The sequence below is a fragment of the Neoarius graeffei genome, chromosome 11 (genome assembly GCF_027579695.1).
Source record: "Neoarius graeffei isolate fNeoGra1 chromosome 11, fNeoGra1.pri, whole genome shotgun sequence".
NCBI lineage: Eukaryota > Metazoa > Chordata > Actinopteri > Siluriformes > Ariidae > Neoarius > Neoarius graeffei.
Window position 1 is genome coordinate 2,379,848 of NC_083579.1, and position 23,089 is coordinate 2,402,936.

The window sequence follows — 23,089 nt, forward strand, 5'->3', positions numbered from 1 at the left end:
AGCCTCCTGGGAGAAAGCCCCATTTCAGCGCTTTTCCCAGTGCGTCGTTTTGCTAATGAGAAGCAGGAGGCGGGGAAGGGTAGAGGGTGGGGGCGGGTCTTATCATTAATATTCATGACATGTAAACGTGTTGCCTCTGATTGGCTAACAGCACTGTGACGCTACCTCCAGTGGGTCAGAACAAGCGGATGTGGGTGTCTTACTATGGCGAGAGAGAAGGAACAAACCGCGAAGGGAAAAATACCGCGCGCTGACGTCATTAAGGTGCGACGCGAGGAAATAAAATAAATTCAACAAATGTTTGGGTTTTTACTGAACAAACAAACAAATAAAATGAACGAGTGACTTAAAAAAAAGAATGTGGGTGTCTTTGTAAAAACTGTTTTGATTGGCTATTATAACAGAGCATGCTGCATGCTTTTTGGTTTTGTAGCGCAGAGTACCTGGCTAACTGCAGGAAGCGGTTAGCTGCACAGCTAATGTAGCCATTGCAAGGCTAACATGGCACCGATTTTAAAACACGGCAAAACGACTTAACAGTTATACACTTACTTGTTCGGTTTGTTGCTGATGCGGCAGGGATGCTTGGTACGGACCCAGGCTTCAGTGACGGTTGATGTGCAAAACCTGCCCTGTACTGTCCCAAGTTGTGGAAACATTCCTCAGGAAAATGCTTCTGACAAACATACACCGTCTTAGGTAGACTCGACGGCGTATTATTGAAGTAAAAATTAAGCCACTGCGTCTTCAGGGGCTCTCCCGTCGGCAGTAAAAACAGACTCTTTTCTGTGTTGTTACATCCATGTACAGCGCAATTTCCATGTTTCGCTCGCTTAGGTGATGCCATGTTGTTGTGTCCTCTATGGTCTCCTCACTACAACTGGGCGGGCAATTCATACAGTGGGTGGGAATCCAGAGGGGGGGCGTGGGGATCATCTCCCTTGCTGACGTAGTAAAGGGAAGAGTTTATCAACGCGCCGTTTTGACGCGCCATTCTCAAATGTTGGGCATAGTTTGGTTTACACATTATGAAATTTCTAGCCACTGGGGTGACTTAAGAAGGTCAGAGGAACTCATTTTAACGTTAAAAAACCTCAGAAAGTGAAAATTTCATGCCATGGGACCTTTAACAATTTTTTAGAGTTGAGCCGGATACTTGGCTGAAACGAGTATCCGGTACGGATAAAGCACTTTTGCTGAGTACAAGTATTATACGAGTAATACGAGTCAATATCTGTGCTCGGACTGAATGAGAATCCTCACACAGCGTCACAGCGCCCCTCCCCTACACACACCGCTCTGCTCACTCACACAGAGAACAGCGCTCTGTCTCTTTCCGTTAACGTTTCGGGTTTCTTCAGCTTCAAGTTTGTTTTTATTTCAGTTTGTACTTACTTATAACCAGTAGAGTTCTGGTAAACGTGGGTTCGTTCAGACGTGGTGCTTGGTAGAAAGCGACTCACGTTGCGTCTCTGCCTGTCGGAGATTTTTTTTCTTTTTTTAACCGTCGGTTAAAAACAGTTTTTTTGACTTCACGCTTTGAGTGTCTGACACTTGCTTGCTGTAATTCATGTAAAAATAAAGGTAGTAGTGGTATAAGTATTACAAATTAAGCCACACACACTCTCTCTCTCTGCCGGTCATCGGAGTTTTTTTTTTTTTTAAGCCGTCAGTTGGCTCTAACCAGTTTTATTTTACTTCACGCACTGTGTCTGACACTTTCTAGGTAGTAGTGGTATAAATAATATTACAAATTAAGCTACACACACACACACACACACACACACACACACACACACACACACACCTGGTGTGGAAATAAAAAAAATCAAAAAGAACCAAAAAAAAAAATCACACTGATCATAAAAAAACTAAAAGTTAAAAAAAGAAAGTTATGTTGAGTATGAAAACTCTTGTTCATTACGTTTCATTTCATAATTGCAACCGCATGTGTTGTATTCATTGTTGCAAAACTTGTTCTGTAAATAGTTCGTTTGCTATCGTGATCAAAACTACTGATCTGAAGCTCAATGCTGATGCTGTCCTGTAAATAGTTTTCTAATCAGCAATAAATATAACAATTTCTGATCAACCCATATCAATTGCATGCTTAAAATAACATACTGATTAAAGCCCCGCCCGTTTCAAGACAACCAGACCCACTTCTGGGTTAAATCCCGCCCACTCCGAGTACGGATGCGGATACAGATAATTCATATAGTTAACAGATACAGATAATGCTGTACTCGCTCATCCCTACAATTTATTACAAAAATAACACAAAAGTAAAAATGAAAAATGTTCAATCCAAAAAAGGTTATAATAAATAATACAATCCAAGACAAAGTGACAAAATAATGATAAAAAGGGAGCTTTAAGCACTCTAGTGCCTGCATCCTCCATTCAAACCATTCTAAACCAATCAGATCAGCATGCATGTGACCTTTGACCCACAGATTCACCTCATTGTTCTTCGAGTTTCAGCCAAAACATAAATTGTGGTTCCACTGAAATGTGGCACTGGACTTAACTCGATTTGATATCATGCAAGAAACATGCGCTTATCGCAACAGAAAACAGAACTGAGTGTAACTGAGACACGCCCCTGTTTTAAACAAACTCCGCCCCCAGGTGTGTAACTCTCACCTAACCTCTGAACATCATGTTACGTCTGAAGTTCCGTCTGAGCCCTGAATACTCAAACCCTCAGTCCCTCACACACCACTCACCCACACCTCAGCATCTTCAGGAGGAGGAGTGTTTGGGTCGGAGTCCGGGACCGCAGTCAGATTATTAAAGCGCTTTTTGAAATCTGATGGACTATATAAAGATTTTGGTTGTGGTTTTGGATGTGATTAGCTTCAGAATGCAGGAGATTGGGTTTGTTTGGTACCTGAGCTGTCCTCTGGTACGAGTGTTTGGGGATCTGAGCTTAATGGTGAGTTTGGGAAGCTTCCTGGACATCAGCATGTGATGAAGCACACCAGTGGAGCCACCTGAAAGGACAAAAGGAGATCATAAAGAGGTGCAGAGACACCGAATGTAGGGTCACTGGAGAGAGCTCAGTGGTGCTGCTTATGGTCCATACTCAAACGCTCGCTTTTACTCTTCATACCCTCAGTCCCTCACACACCACTCACCCACACCTCAACATCTTCAACGCTAGATCCTCAGTACAGAACCTCTCCAGAACCTTCAGAGTTCTAGATCCTCAGCATCACTGAACCATCTGTACAAACATCTGCATGCAAATATAATAATCATGGGAGCACAAATGAACTCCCATCCAGTGATGGATGAAGTTTGTTAAGAGGCTTCACCTGAACACCAAAACACCAACAACAAAGGAACTGGTGAAGGAGTTAGAGGCATCAGGTGGTAAAGTATGTACACCCACCATTCAGAGAGTTCTACATCACCATGGCCTGAGAGACTCATGAGGAAGAAGCCGCTACTCCAAAACCACATAAAACTCCAGACTGAAGTGTGCCGATGATCTCCTTTTGGAGGAGAGCTCTCTGATCAGACTAAATTAAAACCATCCTGTTTGGTCGTAATGATCAGTGCTGTGTACGGAGGGAAAAAAGGGTGAGGCTTTTAATCTGAAGAACATCATCCTGACTGTGAAGTGTGGTGGTGATGGTGGCGGCATCATGCTGGAAAAGGAGCTGGTGGCATCATGAAGAAGGAGGATTATCTACAAACACTGAAGCAACCCCTCAAGATATCAGGCCAAAAGTTAAACCTAGGTCTTCCAGCAGGGCAGTGATCTAATCCCACCTCCAACCTCCAATGCATGGCTTAAAGACCACACAGTGAAAGTACTGGAGTGAACATCACAAAGTCTTGAGCTGAATCCTGTAGAAAATCTGTGGACTGAACTGAAGAAGTGTCTCTGAGTGAGGAGGCCCACACACACACACACACACACACACACACACACACACACACACACACACACATACGTCCTTCTGACATCACAGCTCTGTGTGGTTAAACTTCGAAATTACTGTCCTAACAGCAGATTTGGTCATTTTCTGGAGTGCAGCTGTTTTAGACACATCCGCTCATTTAATCACATTTCATTTCATTACACATGATTTACTGTGTGTGTGTGTGTGTGTGTGTGTGTGTGTGTGTTACCTCTTTTAGATGGCATGCTATATGCATCCATGACTCCCTCATATGGAGTACCTCCATGCACAGCAAGCTCCTGCGTTCTACACACACACACACACACACACACACACACACACACACACAAGTTCCTGTGACTCCAGCAGCATATTGTATATATTCTTGATGACTTCTCTCTCTGAGCCTGTGTGTGTGTGTGTGTGTGTGTGTGTGTGTGTGTGTGTACCGTAGAGGTATGAGTGCTCCATTTTCATCAAACAGTTTAAGAAAAGCCCAACCACAGCTCAGATCTCCTCTCTCTCCTGTGGACTAGCGCACAAATCACACATAATAATAATAATAATAATAATAATAATAATAATAATAATAATAATAAAAAGTTATAAAGTATTTACACTTCTGATGTAGGTGACGCCGAGCTCAAACAGGATTCCCACATCAGGAGAATTAGAATCGCAGCAAAAAAAACACTCTCCATCTAACAGACAGGGCAACAAACCGCTCATCTAAAACACACACACACACACACACACAACACAATTGCTTAAATACAAGAGCTTCATCTGCATTACAGGATCAAACCTATCCTATTTTACATGATTATTGTTATATTCACGCATAAACCACGATCAAGTAAAAAAACAACAAAGAATGGAAAAGTCAGATATAAAGTATGAGGTGTAACTGAAGTTACTGTTCATCTGTGGGACAAAATATAAAAGAAAAAAAACTAATTCTCACACTTTATTCACTTTATTAAAATCCATTTTTAAAAATGTAGTAAATCAGATGATGTACACTGTCGGCTACTCCCCTTTTCTCATCAGAACTGAAAAAATTCTCCAAGCCACGCCCACAACACACAAACTGCTGATAGTGCCAGATGGACTGGTTTGAGTATTTCAGAAGCTGCTGATCTCCTGGGGTTTTCACACACAACAGTCTCTAGAGTTTACACAGAATGGTGCAGAAAACAAAAAACCATCATCGAGTGAGTGAGCGACAGTTCTGTGTGGAAACAAACGCCTTGTTGATAAGAGAGGGTCAGAGGGAAATGGACAGATTGGTTCGAGCTGCCAGGAAGGATATAGTAACTCATATAATCACTCTTTACAACCGTGGTGAGCAGAAAAGCATCTCAACAGAAGAACACAGTGGGTTCCACTCCTGCAGCCAAGAACAGGGCTCTTAGAGTCAACAACAAGTTCCTATTAAAGTGGCCGGGGAGGGTGTAGTATTTATATTGCATGTGTTAGCATTAGCTTTAGCCGTACCCGTGGTGAGAAGCTCCATGTTTTAGGGCTGGATGGAGTGTAGGAGGCTCTCACAGTGTGGATGTTACTCACCACCTGAAACACACACACACACACACACACACACACACACTGCAGACGTCACTGCACTGACAAATCATCTGTACAATTATTATACATTTATTCAGTATTTAAAGATTAAACAGGCCATGTGACCACACTTCATTAAAAACAGACACAAACTAAATTCTGTTTTATTCCATTTTAATCCCATTCAAATATTATCTCAAGTAAATGAATAACTCTATTACTGAAAGTATAACACATCTCCAAGTGACACAAGACTGAACTGTAAAGGCATGATGTGGAAATAATGCATATTACTGCACACACACACACACACACACACACGCGCAAACACACGTGCACACTGCTTTGTTCCTAAGTTTAAACATTTACAGCTAAACACACACACACACACGCTGATAAAATCTGACCCTACAGAATATAACATGTGTGTGTGTGTGTGTGTGTGTGTGTGAGAAACCTCAGTTCCATTAAAAGCGCAAAGACGGATGTGACGGCTCAGGACCCTCAGCCCCACCCCTGGAGGCGGGATCATCCTACAGCTCCATAGAGTCATGATCACACACGCTCGAGATGTGTGTGCAAGGACCTATACACACACACACACACACACACACACACAAATAATGTATGAATTCACCCTTGAATGCTCAGTCCTGGACTGTAAATCAGAAGGAATGTGTGTGTGTGTGTGTGTGTGTGTGTGTGTGTGTGTGTGTGTGTGTGTGTGTGTTACCTTGCCGGTGTCTGGGTCCAGCTGAAGGTCTTTAAAGCTGAGCTCTGACTGGCCGAGTTTGGGTTGAATATAATGACTGGCTCTATAGCAAGTCCCTGCACAACACACACACACACACACAGAAATGTAGCTGTTTTGCTGAGATAAGTTCGGTGTGTGAAGTCTGCTTCTTTAGTTTTGTTCTGGAGCTTGGATGCTCATGTAGCTAACAGGTAATGGACGTCTGTGGCCACCAGTTTAACGCTGAAATATAAATCATCACAGTCACATTAAAACACAAACTCTGTCTCGGTGACGCCATTTTATAAAACAGCAGAAAATGGGTTTGCATTGATAAATTAATATGCAAATCATATGCAAACTAAACTATAAGCTCTGCCTACATACTTAGGCCACGCCTCTGGACTGAGCCTGATGCTGGTGTGGAGAAACAACAGACTGAGTACTGAGGAAGAAAGAAAGTGCTGGACCTGGTACTGTGTGTGTGTGTGGGGGGGGCTGTAGATAGAGGTCAGTATGCGAATAATTAGAAAATGTATCTGGTTATCTTTGTCACATCTGCTGTGTGTGCTCCTGTCACTGCAGATTTGATGAGCAGTGGAAGTGTGTGTGCTCAGCTTGGTGTGTATGAACACGCTGTTCTCGTGCTGATTAGAATCAGAGCCGATGCAGCTGCGCTCACCTTCCTCCAGCAGTTTAGACAGAGTGGAGGGTCTGAAGCCTGGAGGAATGGCTCCCATGGCTGACAGCACATCAGTGGCATCGATCTGCAGATAAAGCACACACCGCTTACATGAGCAGGACCATAAAAACCTCACACGCACCTTTCTTACCTCACACTGAGGTGCGATACAATCTCTGTCCACCAGGGGGCACTGGTGTTCACACACTATTTCCATTTACCACATCACTTTAATTTAACATGAATAAAGATCCTGATTCCCGACGTTCTCAACACTCGGTCTCTTACAAACTTCCATCCATCCATCCATCCATCCATCCATCCATCTATTATCTCTAGCCACATTATCCTGTTCTACAGGGTCGCGGGCGGGCTGGAGCCTATCCCAGCTGACTCTGGGTGAGAGGTGGGGTTCACCCTGGACAAGTCGCCAGGTCATCACAGGGCTGACACATAGACACAGACAACCATTCACACTCACATTCACACCTACGCTCAATTTAGAGTCACCAGTTAACCTAACCTGCATGTCTTTGGACTGTGGGGGAAACCGGAGCACCCGGAGGAAACCCACGCGGACACGGGGAGAACATGCAAACTCCGCACAACAAGGCCCTCGCTGGCCGCTGGGCTTTAACCCAGAACCTTCTTGCTGTGAGGCGACAGTGATCACCACTACACCACCGTGCCGCCCGCTCTTACACCTGCATCCTGAAACACTCCCAATCTGTGTAGATTTTTACATGCCTAAAATATTTAATTATATTTTACTCAAAACTGATAATTTCTATCAATTTTTTAGCAGCATTAAACATTTTAGACCTGAAATTTTGTTGATAAACACATCTGTTTACTGTTGCTTACTGTTTGTTGTGGTACTTGTTTGCATGGTTTGAGCACCTTGGACGGTTGAGAATTACATTTCATTCTTCTGTATATGTATGTGGAAGAATGACAAAGTTGAGTTGAGTAGTGTACTGGAGTAGTGTACTGGAGTAGTGTGCTGTAGTAGTGTGCTGGAGTAGTGTACTGTAGTAGTGTGCTGTAGTAGTGTACTATAGTAGTGTACTGTAGTAGTGTGCTGTAGTAGTGTGCTGTAGTAGTGTACTGTAGTAGTGTGCTGGAGTAGTGTACTGTAGTAGTGTGCTGTAGTAGTGTACTATAGTAGTGTACTGTAGTAGTGTGCTGTAGTAGTGTGCTGTAGTAGTGTGCTGTAGTAGTGTACTGTAGTAGTGTGCTGGAGTAGTGTACTGTAGTAGTGTGCTGTAGTAGTGTGCTGTAGTAGTGTATTGGAGTAGTGTGCTGTAGTAGTGTACTGTAGTAGTGTGCTGGAGTAGTGTGCTGTAGAAGTGTGCTGGAGTAGTGTACTGTAGTAGTGTGCTGTAGTAGTGTACTATAGTAGTGTACTGTAGTAGTGTGCTGTAGTAGTGTGCTGTAGTAGTGTACTGTAGTAGTGTGCTGGAGTAGTGTGTTGGAGAAGTGTGCTGTAGTAGTGTGCTGTAGTAGTGTGCTGTAGTAGTGTACTGGAGTAGTGTGTTGGAGTAGTGTGCTGTAGTAGTGTGCTGTAGTAGTGTGCTGGAGTAGTGTACTGTAGTAGTGTGCTGTAGTAGTGTACTGTAGTAGTGTACTGTAGTAGTGTGCTGTAGTAGTGTACTGTAGTAGTGTGCTGGAGTAGTGTACTGTAGTAGTGTGCTGTAGTAGTGTGCTGTAGTAGTGTATTGGAGTAGTGGGCTGTAGTAGTGTACTGTAGTAGTGTGCTGTAGTAGTGTACTGTAGTAGTGTGCTGGAGTAGTGTACTGTAGTAGTGTGCTGTAGTAGTGTGCTGGAGTAGTGTACTGTAGTAGTGTGCTGAAGTAGTGTACTATAGTAGTGTACTGTAGTAGTGTGCTGGAGTAGTGTACTGTAGTAGTGTGCTGGAGTAGTGTACTGGAGTAATGTGCTGTAGTAGTGTACTGTAGTAGTGTACTGGAGTAGTGTACTGTAGTAGTGTACTAGAGTAGTGTACTGTAGTAGTGTACTGGAGTAGTGTACTGTAGTAGTGTGCTGTAGCAGTGTACTGGAGTAGTGTGCTGTAGTAGTGTACTGGAGTAGTGTACTGTAGTAGTGTACTGGAGTAGTGTGCTGTAGTAGTGTACTGGATTAGTGTACTGTAGTAGTGTACTAGAGTAGTGTACTGTAGTAGTGTACTGGAGTAGTGTACTGTAGTAGTGTGCTGTAGTAGTGTACTATAGTAGTGTGCTGTAGTAGTGTGCTGTAGTAGTGTGCTGTAGTAGTGTGCTGGAGTAGTGTGCTGGAGTAGTGTGCTGGAGTAGTGTGCTGTAGTAGTGTACTGTAGTAGTGTGATGTAGTAGTGTGCTGTAGTAGTGTACTGGAGTAGTGTACTGTAGTAGTGTACTGTAGTAGTGTGCTGGAGTAGTGTACTGGAGTAGTGTGCTGGAGTAGTGTGCTGTAGTAGTGTACTGTAGTAGTGTACTAGAGTAGTGTACTGGAGTAGTGTGCTGTAGTAGTGTGCTGTAGTAGTGTACTGTAGTAGTGTACTGGAGTAGCGTACTGGAGTAGTGTACTGTAGTAGTGTACTGTAGTAGTGTACTAGAGTAGTGTACTGGAGTAGTGTGCTGTAGTAGTGTGCTGTAGTAGTGTGCTGTAGTAGTGTACTGTAGTAGTGTGCTGGAGTAGCGTACTGGAGTAGTGTACTGGAGTAGTGTACTGTAGTAGTGTACTGCAGTAGTGTGCTGGAGTAGTGTACTGGAGTACTGTATTGGAGTAGTGTACTGGAGTAGTGTACTGGACTAGTCTACTGGAATAATGTGCTGTAGTAGTGTACTGTAGTAGTGTGCTGGAGTAGTGTACTGGAGTAGTGTGCTGTAGCAGTGTACTGTAGTAGTGTGCTGGAGTACTGTGCTGTAGTAGTGTACTGTAGTAGTGTGTTGGAGCAGTGTGCTGTAGTAGTGTGCTGGAGTAGTGTACTGTAGTAGTGTGCTGTAGTAGTGTACTATAGTAGTGTGCTGTAGTAGTGTGCTGTAGTAGTGTACTGTAGTAGTGTGCTGTAGTAGTGTGCTGGAGTAGTGTGCTGTAGTAGTGTGCTGTAATAGTGTACTGGAGTAGTGTGCTGGAGTAGTGTGCTGTAGTAGTGTGCTGGAGTAGTGTACTGTAGTAGTGTGCTGTAGTAGTGTACTATAGTAGTGTACTGGAGTAGTGTGCTGTAGTAGTGTGCTGTAGTAGTGTACTGGAGTAGTGTACTGTGGTAGTGTATTGGAGTAGTGTGCTGTAGTAGTGTGCTGTAATAGTGTACTGGAGTAGTGTACTGTAGTAGTGTACTGGAGTAGTGTACTGGAGTAGTGTACTGTAGTAGTGTGCTGTAGTAGTGTACTAGAGTAGTGTGCTGTAGTAGTGTGCTGTAGTAGTGTACTGTAGTAGTGTGCTGGAGTAGTGTACTGTAGTAGTGTGCTGTAGTAGTGTACTAGAGTAGTGTACTGGAGTAGTGTGCTGTAGTAGTGTGCTGTAGTAGTGTACTGTAGTAGTGTGCTGGAGTAGTGTACTGGAGTACTGTATTGGAGTAGTGTACTGGAGTAGTGTACTGGACTAGTCTACTGGAATAATGTGCTGTAGTAGTGTATTGGAGTAGTGTGCTGTAGTAGTATGCTGTAGTAGTGTACTGTAGTAGTGTGCTGGAGTACTGTGCTGTAGTAGTGTACTGTAGTAGTGTGCTGGAGCAGTGTACTGTAGTAGTGTGCTGTAGTAGTGTACTGTAGTAGTGTGCTGTAGTAGTGTACTGTAGTAGTGTGCTGGAGTACTGTGCTGTAGTAGTGTACTGTAGTAGTGTGCTGGAGTAGTGTGCTGTAGTAGTGTACTGGAGTAGTGTACTGTGGTAGTGTATTGGAGTAGTGTGCTGTAGTAGTGTACTATAGTAGTGTACTAGAGTAGTGTACTGTAGTAGTGTGCTGGAGTAGTGTACTGTAGTAGTGTACTGGAGTAGTGTACTGTGGTAGTGTATTGGAGTAGTGTGCTGTAGTAGTGTGCTGTAATAGTGTACTGGAGTAGTGTACTGTAGTAGTGTACTGGAGTAGTGTACTGGAGTAGTGTACTGTAGTAGTGTGCTGTAGCAGTGTACTGGAGTAGTGTGCTGTAGTAGTGTACTGGAGTAGTGTACTGTAGTAGTGTACTAGAGTAGTGTACTGTAGTAGTGTACTAGAGTAGTGTACTGTAGTAGTGTACTGGAGTAGTATACTGTAGTAGTGTGCTGTAGTAGTGTGCTGTAGTAGTGTGCTGGAGTCGTGTGCTGTAGTAGTGTGCTGTAGGAGTGTACTGGAGTAGTGTACTGTAGTAGTGTACTGGAGTAGTGTACTGGAGTAGTGTACTGTAGTAGTGTACTGGAGTGGTGTGCTGTAGTAGTGTATTGGATTAGTGTACTGTAGTAGTGTACTGTAGTAGTGTACTGGAGTAGTGTACTATAGTAGTGTGCTGTAGTAGTGTACTGTAGTAGTGTGCTGTAGTAGTGTACTGTAGTAGTGTGATGTAGTAGTGTGCTGTAGTAGTGTACTGTAGTAGTGTGCTGTAGTAGTGTACTGTAGTAGTGTGCTGTAGTAGTGTATTGGAGTAGTGTGCTGTTTTAGTGTACTGGAGTAGTGTACTGTAGTAGTGTACTGTAGTAGTGTACTGGAGTAGTGTACTGTAGTAGTGTACTAGAGTAGTGTACTGGAGTAGTGTACTAGAGTAGTGTACTGGAGTAGTGTGCTGTAGTAGTGTACTGGAGTAGTGTACTGTAGTAGTGTACTGGAGTAGTGTACTGTAGTAGTGTGCTGTAGCAGTGTGCTGTAGTAGTGTACTGTAGTAGTGTACTGTAGTAGTGTACTAGAGTAGTGTACTGTAGTAGTGTGCTGGAGTAGTGTACTGGAGTAGTGTGCTGTAGTAGTGTGCTGTAGTAGTGTACTGTAGTAGTGTACTGGAGTAGTGTACTAGAGTAGTGTACTGTAGTAGTGTGCTGGAGTAGTGTATTGGAGTAGTGTGCTGGAGTAGTGTGCTGTAGTAGTGTACTGTAGTAGTGTACTGGAGTAGTGTACTGTAGTAGTGTGCTGGAGTAGAGTACTGGAGTAATGTGCTGTAGTAGTGTACTGTAGTAGTGTACTGGAGTAGTGTACTGTAGTAGTGTACTGTAGTAGTGTACTGGAGTAGTGTACTGTAGTAGTCTACTAGAGTAGTGTACTGTAGTAGTGTACTGGAGTAGTGTACTGTAGTAGTGTGCTGTAGCAGTGTACTGGAGTAGTGTGCTGTAGTAGTGTACTGGAGTAGTGTACTGTAGTAGTGTACTGGAGTAGTGTGCTGTAGTAGTGTACTGGATTAGTGTACTGTAGTAGTGTACTAGAGTAGTGTACTGTAGTAGTGTACTGGAGTAGTGTACTGTAGTAGTGTGCTGTAGTAGTGTACTATAGTAGTGTGCTGTAGTAGTGTGCTGTAGTAGTGTGCTGTAGTAGTGTACTGGAGTAGTGTGCTGGAGTAGTGTGCTGGAGTAGTGTGCTGTAGTAGTGTACTGTAGTAGTGTGATGTAGTAGTGTGCTGTAGTAGTGTACTGGAGTAGTGTACTGTAGTAGTGTACTGTAGTAGTGTGCTGGAGTAGTGTACTGGAGTAGTGTGCTGGAGTAGTGTGCTGTAGTAGTGTACTGTAGTAGTGTACTAGAGTAGTGTACTGGAGTAGTGTGCTGTAGTAGTGTGCTGTAGTAGTGTGCTGTAGTAGTGTACTGTAGTAGTGTGCTGGAGTAGCGTACTGGAGTAGTGTACTGTAGTAGTGTACTGTAGTAGTGTACTAGAGTAGTGTACTGGAGTAGTGTGCTGTAGTAGTGTGCTGTAGTAGTGTGCTGTAGAAGTGTGCTGTAGTAGTGTACTGTAGTAGTGTGCTGGAGTAGCGTACTGGAGTAGTGTACTGTAGTAGTGTACTGTAGTAGTGTACTGCAGTAGTGTGCTGGAGTAGTGTACTGGAGTACTGTATTGGAGTAGTGTACTGGAGTAGTGTACTGGACTAGTCTACTGGAATAATGTGCTGTAGTAGTGTACTGTAGTAGTGTGCTGGAGTAGTGTACTGGAGTAGTGTGCTGTAGCAGTGTACTGTAGTAGTGTGCTGGAGTACTGTGCTGTAGTAGTGTACTGTAGTAGTGTGTTGGAGCAGTGTGCTGTAGTAGTGTGCTGGAGTAGTGTACTGTAGTAGTGTGCTGTAGTAGTGTACTATAGTAGTGTGCTGTAGTAGTGTGCTGTAGTAGTGTACTGTAGTAGTGTGCTGTAGTAGTGTGCTGGAGTAGTGTGCTGTAGTAGTGTGCTGTAATAGTGTACTGGAGTAGTGTGCTGGAGTAGTGTGCTGTAGTAGTGTGCTGGAGTAGTGTACTGTAGTAGTGTGCTGTAGTAGTGTACTATAGTAGTGTACTGGAGTAGTGTGCTGTAGTAGTGTGCTGGAGTAGTGTGCTGTAGTAGTGTGCTGTAGTAGTGTACTGGAGTAGTGTACTGTGGTAGTGTATTGGAGTAGTGTGCTGTAGTAGTGTACTATAGTAGTGTACTAGAGTAGTGTACTGTAGTAGTGTGCTGGAGTAGTGTACTGTAGTAGTGTACTGGAGTAGTGTACTGTGGTAGTGTATTGGAGTAGTGTGCTGTAGTAGTGTGCTGTAATAGTGTACTGGAGTAGTGTACTGTAGTAGTGTACTGGAGTAGTGTACTGGAGTAGTGTACTGTAGTAGTGTGCTGTAGCAGTGTACTGGAGTAGTGTGCTGTAGTAGTGTACTGGAGTAGTGTACTGGAGTAGTGTACTGGAGTAGTGTGCTGTAGTAGTGTACTGGATTAGTGTACTGTAGTAGTGTACTAGAGTAGTGTACTGTAGTAGTGTACTGGAGTAGTATACTGTAGTAGTGTGCTGTAGTAGTGTGCTGTAGTAGTGTGCTGGAGTCATGTGCTGTAGTAGTGTGCTGTAGTAGTGTACTGGAGTAGTGTACTGTAGTAGTGTACTGGAGTAGTGTACTGGAGTAGTGTACTGTAGTAGTGTACTGGAGTGGTGTGCTGTAGTAGTGTATTGGATTAGTGTACTGTAGTAGTGTACTGGAGTAGTGTACTATAGTAGTGTGCTGTAGTAGTGTACTATAGTAGTGTACTGTAGTAGTGTGCTGTAGTAGTGTACTGGAGTAGTGTACTGGAGTAGTGTGCTGTAGTAGTGTACTGGAGTAGTGTACTGGAGTAGTGTGCTGTAGTAGTGTGCTGGAGTAGTGTACTGTAGTAGTGTGCTGTAGTAGTGTACTGTAGTAGTGTGCTGTAGTAGTGTGGTGTAGTAGTGTACTGTAGTAGTGTGCTGGAGTAGTGTGCTGTAGTAGTGTGCTGTAGTAGTGTACTGGAGTAGTGTGCTGGAGTAGTGTGCTGGAGTAGTGTGCTGTAGTAGTGTGCTGTAGTAGTGTACTGTAGTAGTGTGCTGTAGTAGTGTACTGGAGTAGTGTACTGGAGTAGTGTACTAGAGTAGTGTACTAGAGTAGTGTACTGGAGTAGTGTGCTGTAGTAGTGTACTGTAGTAGTGTACTAGAGTAGTGTACTGGAGTAGTGTACTGTAGTAGTGTGCTGTAGTAGTGTACTGTAGTAGTGTGCTGTAGTAGTGCACTGTAGTAGTGTGCTGTAGTAGTGTACTGTAGTAGTGTGCTGTAGTAGTGTACTGTAGTAGTGTGCTGTAGTAGTGTGATGTAGTAGTGTACTGTAGTAGTGTGCTGTAGTAGTGTACTGTAGTAGTGTGCTGGAGTAGTGTACTGTAGTAGTGTGCTGTAGTAGTGTACTAGAGTAGTGTACTGGAGTAGTGTGCTGTAGTAGTGTGCTGTAGTAGTGTGCTGTAGTAGTGTACTGTAGTAGTGTGCTGGAGTAGTGTACTGGAGTACTGTATTGGAGTAGTGTACTGGAGTAGTGTACTGGACTAGTCTACTGGAATAATGTGCTGTAGTAGTGTACTGTAGTAGTGTGCTGTAGTAGTGTGCTGTAGTAGTGTACTAGAGTAGTGTACTGGAGTAGTGTGCTGTAGTAGTGTGCTGTAGTAGTGTACTGTAGTAGTGTGCTGGAGTAGTGTACTGTAGTAGTGTGCTGTAGTAGTGTACTAGAGTAGTGTACTGGAGTAGTGTGCTGTAGTAGTGTGCTGTAGTAGTGTGCTGTAGTAGTGTACTGTAGTAGTGTGCTGGAGTAGTGTACTGGAGTACTGTATTGGAGTAGTGTACTGGAGTAGTGTACTGGACTAGTCTACTGGAATAATGTGCTGTAGTAGTGTATTGGAGTAGTGTGCTGTAGTAGTGTGCTGTAGTAGTGTACTGTAGTAGTGTGCTGGAGTACTGTGCTGTAGTAGTGTACTGTAGTAGTGTGCTGGAGCAGTGTACTGTAGTAGTGTGCTGTAGTAGTGTACTGTAGTAGTGTGCTGTAGCAGTGTACTGTAGTAGTGTGCTGGAGTACTGTGCTGTAGTAGTGTACTGTAGTAGTGTGCTGGAGTAGTGTACTGTAGTAGTGTACTGGAGTAGTGTGCTGTAGTAGTGTACTGGATTAGTGTACTGTAGTAGTGGATTAGAGTAGTGTGCTGTAGTAGTGTGCTGTAGTAGTGTACTGTAGTAGTGTGCTGGAGTAGTGTACTGTAGTAGTGTGCTGGAGTAGTGTACTGGAGTAGTGTGCTGTAGTAGTGTACTGTAGGAGTGTACTACAGTAGTGTACTGTAGTAGTGTACTGGAGTAGTGTACTGTAGTAGTGTGCTGTAGCAGTGTACTGGAGTAGTGTGCTGTCGTAGTGTACTGGAGTAGTGTACTGTAGTAGTGTACTGGAGTAGTGTGCTGTAGTAGTGTACTGGATTAGTGTACTGTAGTAGTGTACTAGAGTAGTGTACTGTAGTAGTGTGCTGTAGTAGTGTGCTGTAGTAGTGTACTGTAGTAGTGTACTGGAGTAGTGTGCTGTAGTATTGTACTGGAGTAGTGTACTGTAGTAGTGTACTAGAGTAGTGTACTGTAGTAGTGTACTGTAGTAGTGTACTATAGTAGTGTACTGGAGTAGTGTGCTGTAGTAGTGTGCTGTAGTAGTGTACTGTAGTAGTGTACTGGAGTAGTGTACTGGAGTAGTGTGCTGTAGTATTGTACTGGAGTAGTGTACTGTAGTAGTGTACTAGAGTACTGTGCTGTAGTAGTGTACTGTAGTAGTGTACTAGAGTAGTGTGCTGTAGTAGTGTGCTGGAGTAGTGTGCTGTAGTAGTGTACTATAGTAGTGTACTGGAGTAGTGTGCTGTAGTAGTGTGCTGTAGTAGTGTGCTGTAGTAGTGTGCTGGAGTAGTGTGCTGTAGTAGTGTACTGTAGTAGTGTGATGTAGTAGTGTGCTGTAGTAGTGTATTGGAGTAGTGTACTGTAGTAGTGTGCTGTAGTAGTGTGCTGTAGTAGTGTACTGGAGTAGTGTACCGGAGTAGTGTACTGGAGTAGTGTGCTGGAGTAGTGTACTGAAGTAGTGTACTGGAATAGTGTACTGTAGTAGTGTGCTGGAGTAGTGTACTGGAGTAGTGTGCTGGAGTAGTGTGCTGTAGTAGTGTACTGTAGTAGTGTACTAGAGTAGTGTACTGGAGTAGTGTGCTGTAGTAGTGTGCTGTAGTAGTGTGCTGTAGTAGTGTACTGTAGTAGTGTGCTGGAGTAGCGTACTGGAGTAGTGTACTGTAGTAGTGTACTAGAGTAGTGTACTGGAGTAGTGTGCTGTAGTAGTGTGCTGTAGTAGTGTGCTGTAGAAGTGTGCTGTAGTAGTGTACTGTAGTAGTGTGCTGGAGTAGCGTACTGGAGTAGTGTACTGTAGTAGTGTACTGTAGTAGTGTACTGCAGTAGTGTGCTGGAGTAGTGTACTGGAGTACTGTATTGGAGTAGTGTACTGGAGTAGTGTACTGGACTAGTCTACTGGAATAATGTGCTGTAGTAGTGTACTGTAGTAGTGTGCTGGAGTAGTGTACTGGAGTAGTGTGCTGTAGCAGTGTACTGTAGTAGTGTGCTGGAGTACTGTGCTGTAGTAGTGTACTGTAGTAGTGTGTTGGAGCAGTGTGCTGTAGTAGTGTGCTGGAGTAGTGTACTGTAGTAGTGTGCTGTAGTAGTGTACTATAGTAGTGTGCTGTAGTAGTGTGCTGTAGTAGTGTACTGTAGTAGTGTGCTGTAGTAGTGTGCTGGAGTAGTGTGCTGTAGTAGTGTGCTGTAATAGTGTACTGGAGTAGTGTGCTGGAGTAGTGTGCTGTAGTAGTGTGCTGGAGTAGTGTACTGTAGTAGTGTGCTGTAGTAGTGTACTATAGTAGTGTACTGGAGTAGTGTGCTGTAGTAGTGTGCTGTAGTAGTGTACTGGAGTAGTGTACTGTGGTAGTGTATTGGAGTAGTGTGCTGTAGTAGTGTACTATAGTAGTGTACTAGAGTAGTGTACTGTAGTAGTGTGCTGGAGTAGTGTACTGTAGTAGTGTACTGGAGTAGTGTACTGTGGTAGTGTATTGGAGTAGTGTGCTGTAGTAGTGTGCTGTAATAGTGTACTGGAGTAGTGTACTGTAGTAGTGTACTGGAGTAGTGTACTGGAGTAGTGTACTGTAGTAGTGTGCTGTAGCAGTGTACTGGAGTAGTGTGCTGTAGTAGTGTACTGGAGTAGTGTACTGGAGTAGTGTACTGGAGTAGTGTGCTGTAGTAGTGTACTGGATTAGTGTACTGTAGTAGTGTACTCGAGTAGTGTACTGTAGTAGTGTACTGGAGTAGTATACTGTAGTAGTGTGCTGTAGTAGTGTGCTGTAGTAGTGTGCTGGAGTCGTGTGCTGTAGTAGTGTGCTGTAGTAGTGTACTGGAGTAGTGTACTGTAGTAGTGTACTGGAGTAGTGTACTGGAGTAGTGTACTGTAGTAGTGTACTGGAGTGGTGTGCTGTAGTAGTGTATTGGATTAGTGTACTGTAGTAGTGTACTGTAGTAGTGTACTGGAGTAGTGTACTATAGTAGTGTGCTGTAGTAGTGTACTATAGTAGTGTACTGTAGTAGTGTGCTGTAGCAGTGTACTGGAGTAGTGTGCTGTCGTAGTGTACTGGAGTAGTGTACTGTAGTAGTGTACTGGAGTAGTGTGCTGTAGTAGTGTACTGGATTAGTGTACTGTAGTAGTGTACTAGAGTAGTGTACTGTAGTAGTGTGCTGTAGTAGTGTGCTGTAGTAGTGTACTGTAGTAGTGTACTGGAGTAGTGTGCTGTAGTATTGTACTGGAGTAGTGTACTGTAGTAGTGTACTAGAGTAGTGTACTGTAGTAGTGTACTGTAGTAGTGTACTATAGTAGTGTACTGGAGTAGTGTGCTGTAGTAGTGTGCTGTAGTAGTGTACTGTAGTAGTGTACTGGAGTAGTGTACTGGAGTAGTGTGCTGTAGTATTGTACTGGAGTAGTGTACTGTAGTAGTGTACTAGAGTACTGTGCTGTAGTAGTGTACTGTAGTAGTGTACTAGAGTAGTGTGCTGTAGTAGTGTGCTGGAGTAGTGTGCTGTAGTAGTGTACTATAGTAGTGTACTGGAGTAGTGTGCTGTAGTAGTGTGCTGTAGTAGTGTGCTGTAGTAGTGTGCTGGAGTAGTGTGCTGTAGTAGTGTACTGTAGTAGTGTGATGTAGTAGTGTGCTGTAGTAGTGTATTGGAGTAGTGTACTGTAGTAGTGTGCTGTAGTAGTGTGCTGTAGTAGTGTACTGGAGTAGTGTACCGGAGTAGTGTACTGGAGTAGTGTGCTGGAGTAGTGTACTGAAGTAGTGTACTGGAATAGTGTACTGTAGTAGTGTGCTGGAGTAGTGTACTGGAGTAGTGTGCTGGAGTAGTGTGCTGTAGTAGTGTACTGTAGTAGTGTACTAGAGTAGTGTACTGGAGTAGTGTGCTGTAGTAGTGTGCTGTAGTAGTGTGCTGTAGTAGTGTACTGTAGTAGTGTGCTGGAGTAGCGTACTGGAGTAGTGTACTGTAGTAGTGTACTAGAGTAGTGTACTGGAGTAGTGTGCTGTAGTAGTGTGCTGTAGTAGTGTGCTGTAGAAGTGTGCTGTAGTAGTGTACTGTAGTAGTGTGCTGGAGTAGCGTACTGGAGTAGTGTACTGTAGTAGTGTACTGTAGTAGTGTACTGCAGTAGTGTGCTGGAGTAGTGTACTGGAGTACTGTATTGGAGTAGTGTACTGGAGTAGTGTACTGGACTAGTCTACTGGAATAATGTGCTGTAGTAGTGTACTGTAGTAGTGTGCTGGAGTAGTGTACTGGAGTAGTGTGCTGTAGCAGTGTACTGTAGTAGTGTGCTGGAGTACTGTGCTGTAGTAGTGTACTGTAGTAGTGTGTTGGAGCAGTGTGCTGTAGTAGTGTGCTGGAGTAGTGTACTGTAGTAGTGTGCTGTAGTAGTGTACTATAGTAGTGTGCTGTAGTAGTGTGCTGTAGTAGTGTACTGTAGTAGTGTGCTGTAGTAGTGTGCTGGAGTAGTGTGCTGTAGTAGTGTGCTGTAATAGTGTACTGGAGTAGTGTGCTGGAGTAGTGTGCTGTAGTAGTGTGCTGGAGTAGTGTACTGTAGTAGTGTGCTGTAGTAGTGTACTATAGTAGTGTACTGGAGTAGTGTGCTGTAGTAGTGTACTGGAGTAGTGTACTGTGGTAGTGTATTGGAGTAGTGTGCTGTAGTAGTGTACTATAGTAGTGTACTAGAGTAGTGTACTGTAGTAGTGTGCTGGAGTAGTGTACTGTAGTAGTGTACTGGAGTAGTGTACTGTGGTAGTGTATTGGAGTAGTGTGCTGTAGTAGTGTGCTGTAATAGTGTACTGGAGTAGTGTACTGTAGTAGTGTACTGGAGTAGTGTACTGGAGTAGTGTACTGTAGTAGTGTGCTGTAGCAGTGTACTGGAGTAGTGTGCTGTAGTAGTGTACTGGAGTAGTGTACTGGAGTAGTGTACTGGAGTAGTGTGCTGTAGTAGTGTACTGGATTAGTGTACTGTAGTAGTGTACTAGAGTAGTGTACTGTAGTAGTGTACTGGAGTAGTATACTGTAGTAGTGTGCTGTAGTAGTGTGCTGTAGTAGTGTGCTGGAGTCGTGTGCTGTAGTAGTGTGCTGTAGTAGTGTACTGGAGTAGTGTACTGTAGTAGTGTACTGGAGTAGTGTACTGGAGTAGTGTACTGTAGTAGTGTACTGGAGTGGTGTGCTGTAGTAGTGTATTGGATTAGTGTACTGTAGTAGTGTACTGTAGTAGTGTACTGGAGTAGTGTACTATAGTAGTGTGCTGTAGTAGTGTACTATAGTAGTGTACTGTAGTAGTGTGCTGTAGTAGTGTACTGGAGTAGTGTACTGGAGTAGTGTGCTGTAGTAGTGTACTGGAGTAGTGTACTGGAGTAGTGTGCTGTAGTAGTGTGCTGGAGTAGTGTACTGTAGTAGTGTGCTGTAGTAGTGTACTATAGTAGTGTGCTGTAGTAGTGTGGTGTAGTAGTGTACTGTAGTAGTGTGCTGGAGTAGTGTGCTGTAGTAGTGTGCTGTAGTAGTGTACTGGAGTAGTGTGCTGTAGTAGTGTGCTGGAGTAGTGTGCTGTAGTAGTGTGCTGTAGTAGTGTACTGTAGTAGTGTGCTGTAGTAGTGTACTGGAGTAGTGTACTGGAGTAGTGTACTAGAGTAGTGTACTGGAGTAGTGTGCTGTAGTAGTGTACTGTAGTAGTGTACTAGAGTAGTGTACTGGAGTAGTGTACTGTAGTAGTGTGCTGTAGTAGTGTACTGTAGTAGTGTGCTGTAGTAGTGCACTGTAGTAGTGTGCTGTAGTAGTGTACTGTAGTAGTGTGCTGTAGTAGTGTACTGTAGTAGTGTGCTGTAGTAGTGTGATGTAGTAGTGTACTGTAGTAGTGTGCTGTAGTAGTGTACTGTAGTAGTGTGCTGGAGTAGTGTACTGTAGTAGTGTGCTGTAGTAGTGTACTAGAGTAGTGTACTAGAGTAGTGTACTGTAGTAGTGTACTGTAGTAGTGTGCTGTAGTAGTGTACTGTAGTAGTGTGCTGTAGTAGTGCACTGTAGTAGTGTGCTGTAGTAGTGTACTGTAGTAGTGTGCTGTAGTAGTGTACTGTAGTAGTGTGCTGTAGTAGTGTGATGTAGTAGTGTACTGTAGTAGTGTGCTGTAGTAGTGTACTGTAGTAGTGTGCTGGAGTAGTGTGCTGTAGTAGTGTGCTGTAGTAGTGTGCTGTAGTAGTGTACTGTAGTAGTGTGCTGGAGTAGTGTACTGGAGTACTGTATTGGAGTAGTGTACTGGAGTAGTGTACTGGACTAGTCTACTGGAATAATGTGCTGTAGTAGTGTACTGTAGTAGTGTGCTGTAGTAGTGTGCTGTAGTAGTGTACTAGAGTAGTGTACTGGAGTAGTGTGCTGTAGTAGTGTGCTGTAGTAGTGTACTGTAGTAGTGTGCTGGAGTAGTGTACTGTAGTAGTGTGCTGTAGTAGTGTACTAGAGTAGTGTACTGGAGTAGTGTGCTGTAGTAGTGTGCTGTAGTAGTGTGCTGTAGTAGTGTGCTGGAGTAGTGTACTGGAGTACTGTATTGGAGTAGTGTACTGGAGTAGTGTACTGGACTAGTCTACTGGAATAATGTGCTGTAGTAGTGTATTGGAGTAGTGTGCTGTAGTAGTGTGCTGTAGTAGTGTACTGTAGTAGTGTGCTGCAGTACTGTGCTGTAGTAGTGTACTGTAGTAGTGTGCTGGAGCAGTGTACTGTAGTAGTGTGCTGTAGTAGTGTACTGTAGTAGTGTGCTGTAGCAGTGTACTGTAGTAGTGTGCTGGAGTACTGTGCTGTAGTAGTGTACTGTAGTAGTGTGCTGGAGTAGTGTACTGTAGTAGTGTACTGGAGTAGTGTGCTGTAGTAGTGTACTGGATTAGTGTACTGTAGTAGTGGATTAGAGTAGTGTGCTGTAGTAGTGTGCTGTAGTAGTGTACTGTAGTAGTGTGCTGGAGTAGTGTACTGTAGTAGTGTGCTGGAGTAGTGTACTGGAGTAGTGTGCTGTAGTAGTGTACTGTAGGAGTGTACTACAGTAGTGTACTGTAGTAGTGTACTGGAGTAGTGTACTGTAGTAGTGTGCTGTAGCAGTGTACTGGAGTAGTGTGCTGTCGTAGTGTACTGGAGTAGTGTACTGTAGTAGTGTACTGGAGTAGTGTGCTGTAGTAGTGTACTGGATTAGTGTACTGTAGTAGTGTACTAGAGTAGTGTGCTGTAGTAGTGTGCTGTAGTAGTGTGCTGTAGTAGTGTACTGTAGTAGTGTACTGGAGTAGTGTGCTGTAGTATTGTACTGGAGTAGTGTACTGTAGTAGTGTACTAGAGTAGTGTACTGTAGTAGTGTACTGTAGTAGTGTACTATAGTAGTGTACTGGAGTAGTGTGCTGTAGTAGTGTGCTGTAATAGTGTACTGTAGTAGTGTACTGGAGTAGTGTACTGGAGTAGTGTGCTGTAGTAGTGTACTGGATTAGTGTACTGTAGTAGTGTACTAGAGTAGTGTACTGTAGTAGTGTGCTGTAGTAGTGTGCTGTAGTAGTGTGCTGTAGTAGTGTACTGTAGTAGTGTACTGGAGTAGTGTGCTGTAGTATTGTACTGGAGTAGTGGACTGTAGTAGTGTACTAGAGTAGTGTACTGTAGTAGTGTACTGTAGTAGTGTGCTGTAGTAGTGTACTATAGTAGTGTACTGGAGTAGTGTGCTGTAGTAGTGTGCTGTAGTAGTGTACTGGAGTAGTGTACTGGAGTAGTGTGCTGTAGTATTGTACTGGAGTAGTGTACTGTAGTAGTGTACTAGAATACTGTGCTGTAGTAGTGTACTGTAGTAGTGTACTAGAGTAGTGTGCTGTAGTAGTGTGCTGGAGTAGTGTGCTGTAGTAGTGTACTATAGTAGTGTACTGGAGTAGTGTGCTGTAGTAGTGTGCTGTAGTAGTGTGCTGGAGTAGTGTGCTGTAGTAGTGTACTGTAGTAGTGTGATGTAGTAGTGTGCTGTAGTAGTGTATTGGAGTAGTGTACTGTAGTAGTGTGCTGTAGTAGTGTGCTGTAGTAGTGTACTGGAGTAGTGTACCGGAGTAGTGTACTGGAGTAGTGTGCTGGAGTAGTGTACTGAAGTAGTGTACTGGAATAGTGTACTGTAGTAGTGTGCTGTAGTAGTGTACTGGAGTAGTGTATTGTAGTAGTGTACTGGAGTAGTGTATTGGAGTAGTGTGCTGTAGTACTGTGCTGTAGT

General features: G+C 43.7%; 1 protein-coding gene across 5 annotated transcripts in view; it reads right to left on the bottom strand.

Annotated features, from left to right (window-relative positions):
* nphp1 (nephronophthisis 1) overlaps positions 1–23,089 on the bottom strand; it is a 60,767-nt gene that overhangs the window by 20,211 nt on the left and 17,467 nt on the right. For all 5 annotated transcript variants that reach the window (XR_009655608.1, XM_060933248.1, XM_060933246.1 and 2 more), the window contains exons 9-16: positions 6,896–6,980; positions 6,214–6,308; positions 5,938–6,066; positions 5,412–5,486; positions 4,533–4,643; positions 4,364–4,446; positions 4,144–4,220; positions 2,894–2,996 (exon numbers count right to left, since the gene is read on the bottom strand). Coding sequence is in view for 4 of the 5 variants with exons in the window: in XM_060933248.1 (XP_060789231.1) it covers positions 2,894–2,996; positions 4,144–4,220; positions 4,364–4,446; positions 4,533–4,643; positions 5,412–5,486; positions 5,938–6,066; positions 6,214–6,308; positions 6,896–6,980 (758 nt within the window). In the remaining variant the exon portion in view is untranslated. The remainder of the gene's footprint in view (positions 1–2,893; positions 2,997–4,143; positions 4,221–4,363; positions 4,447–4,532; positions 4,644–5,411; positions 5,487–5,937; positions 6,067–6,213; positions 6,309–6,895; positions 6,981–23,089) is intronic.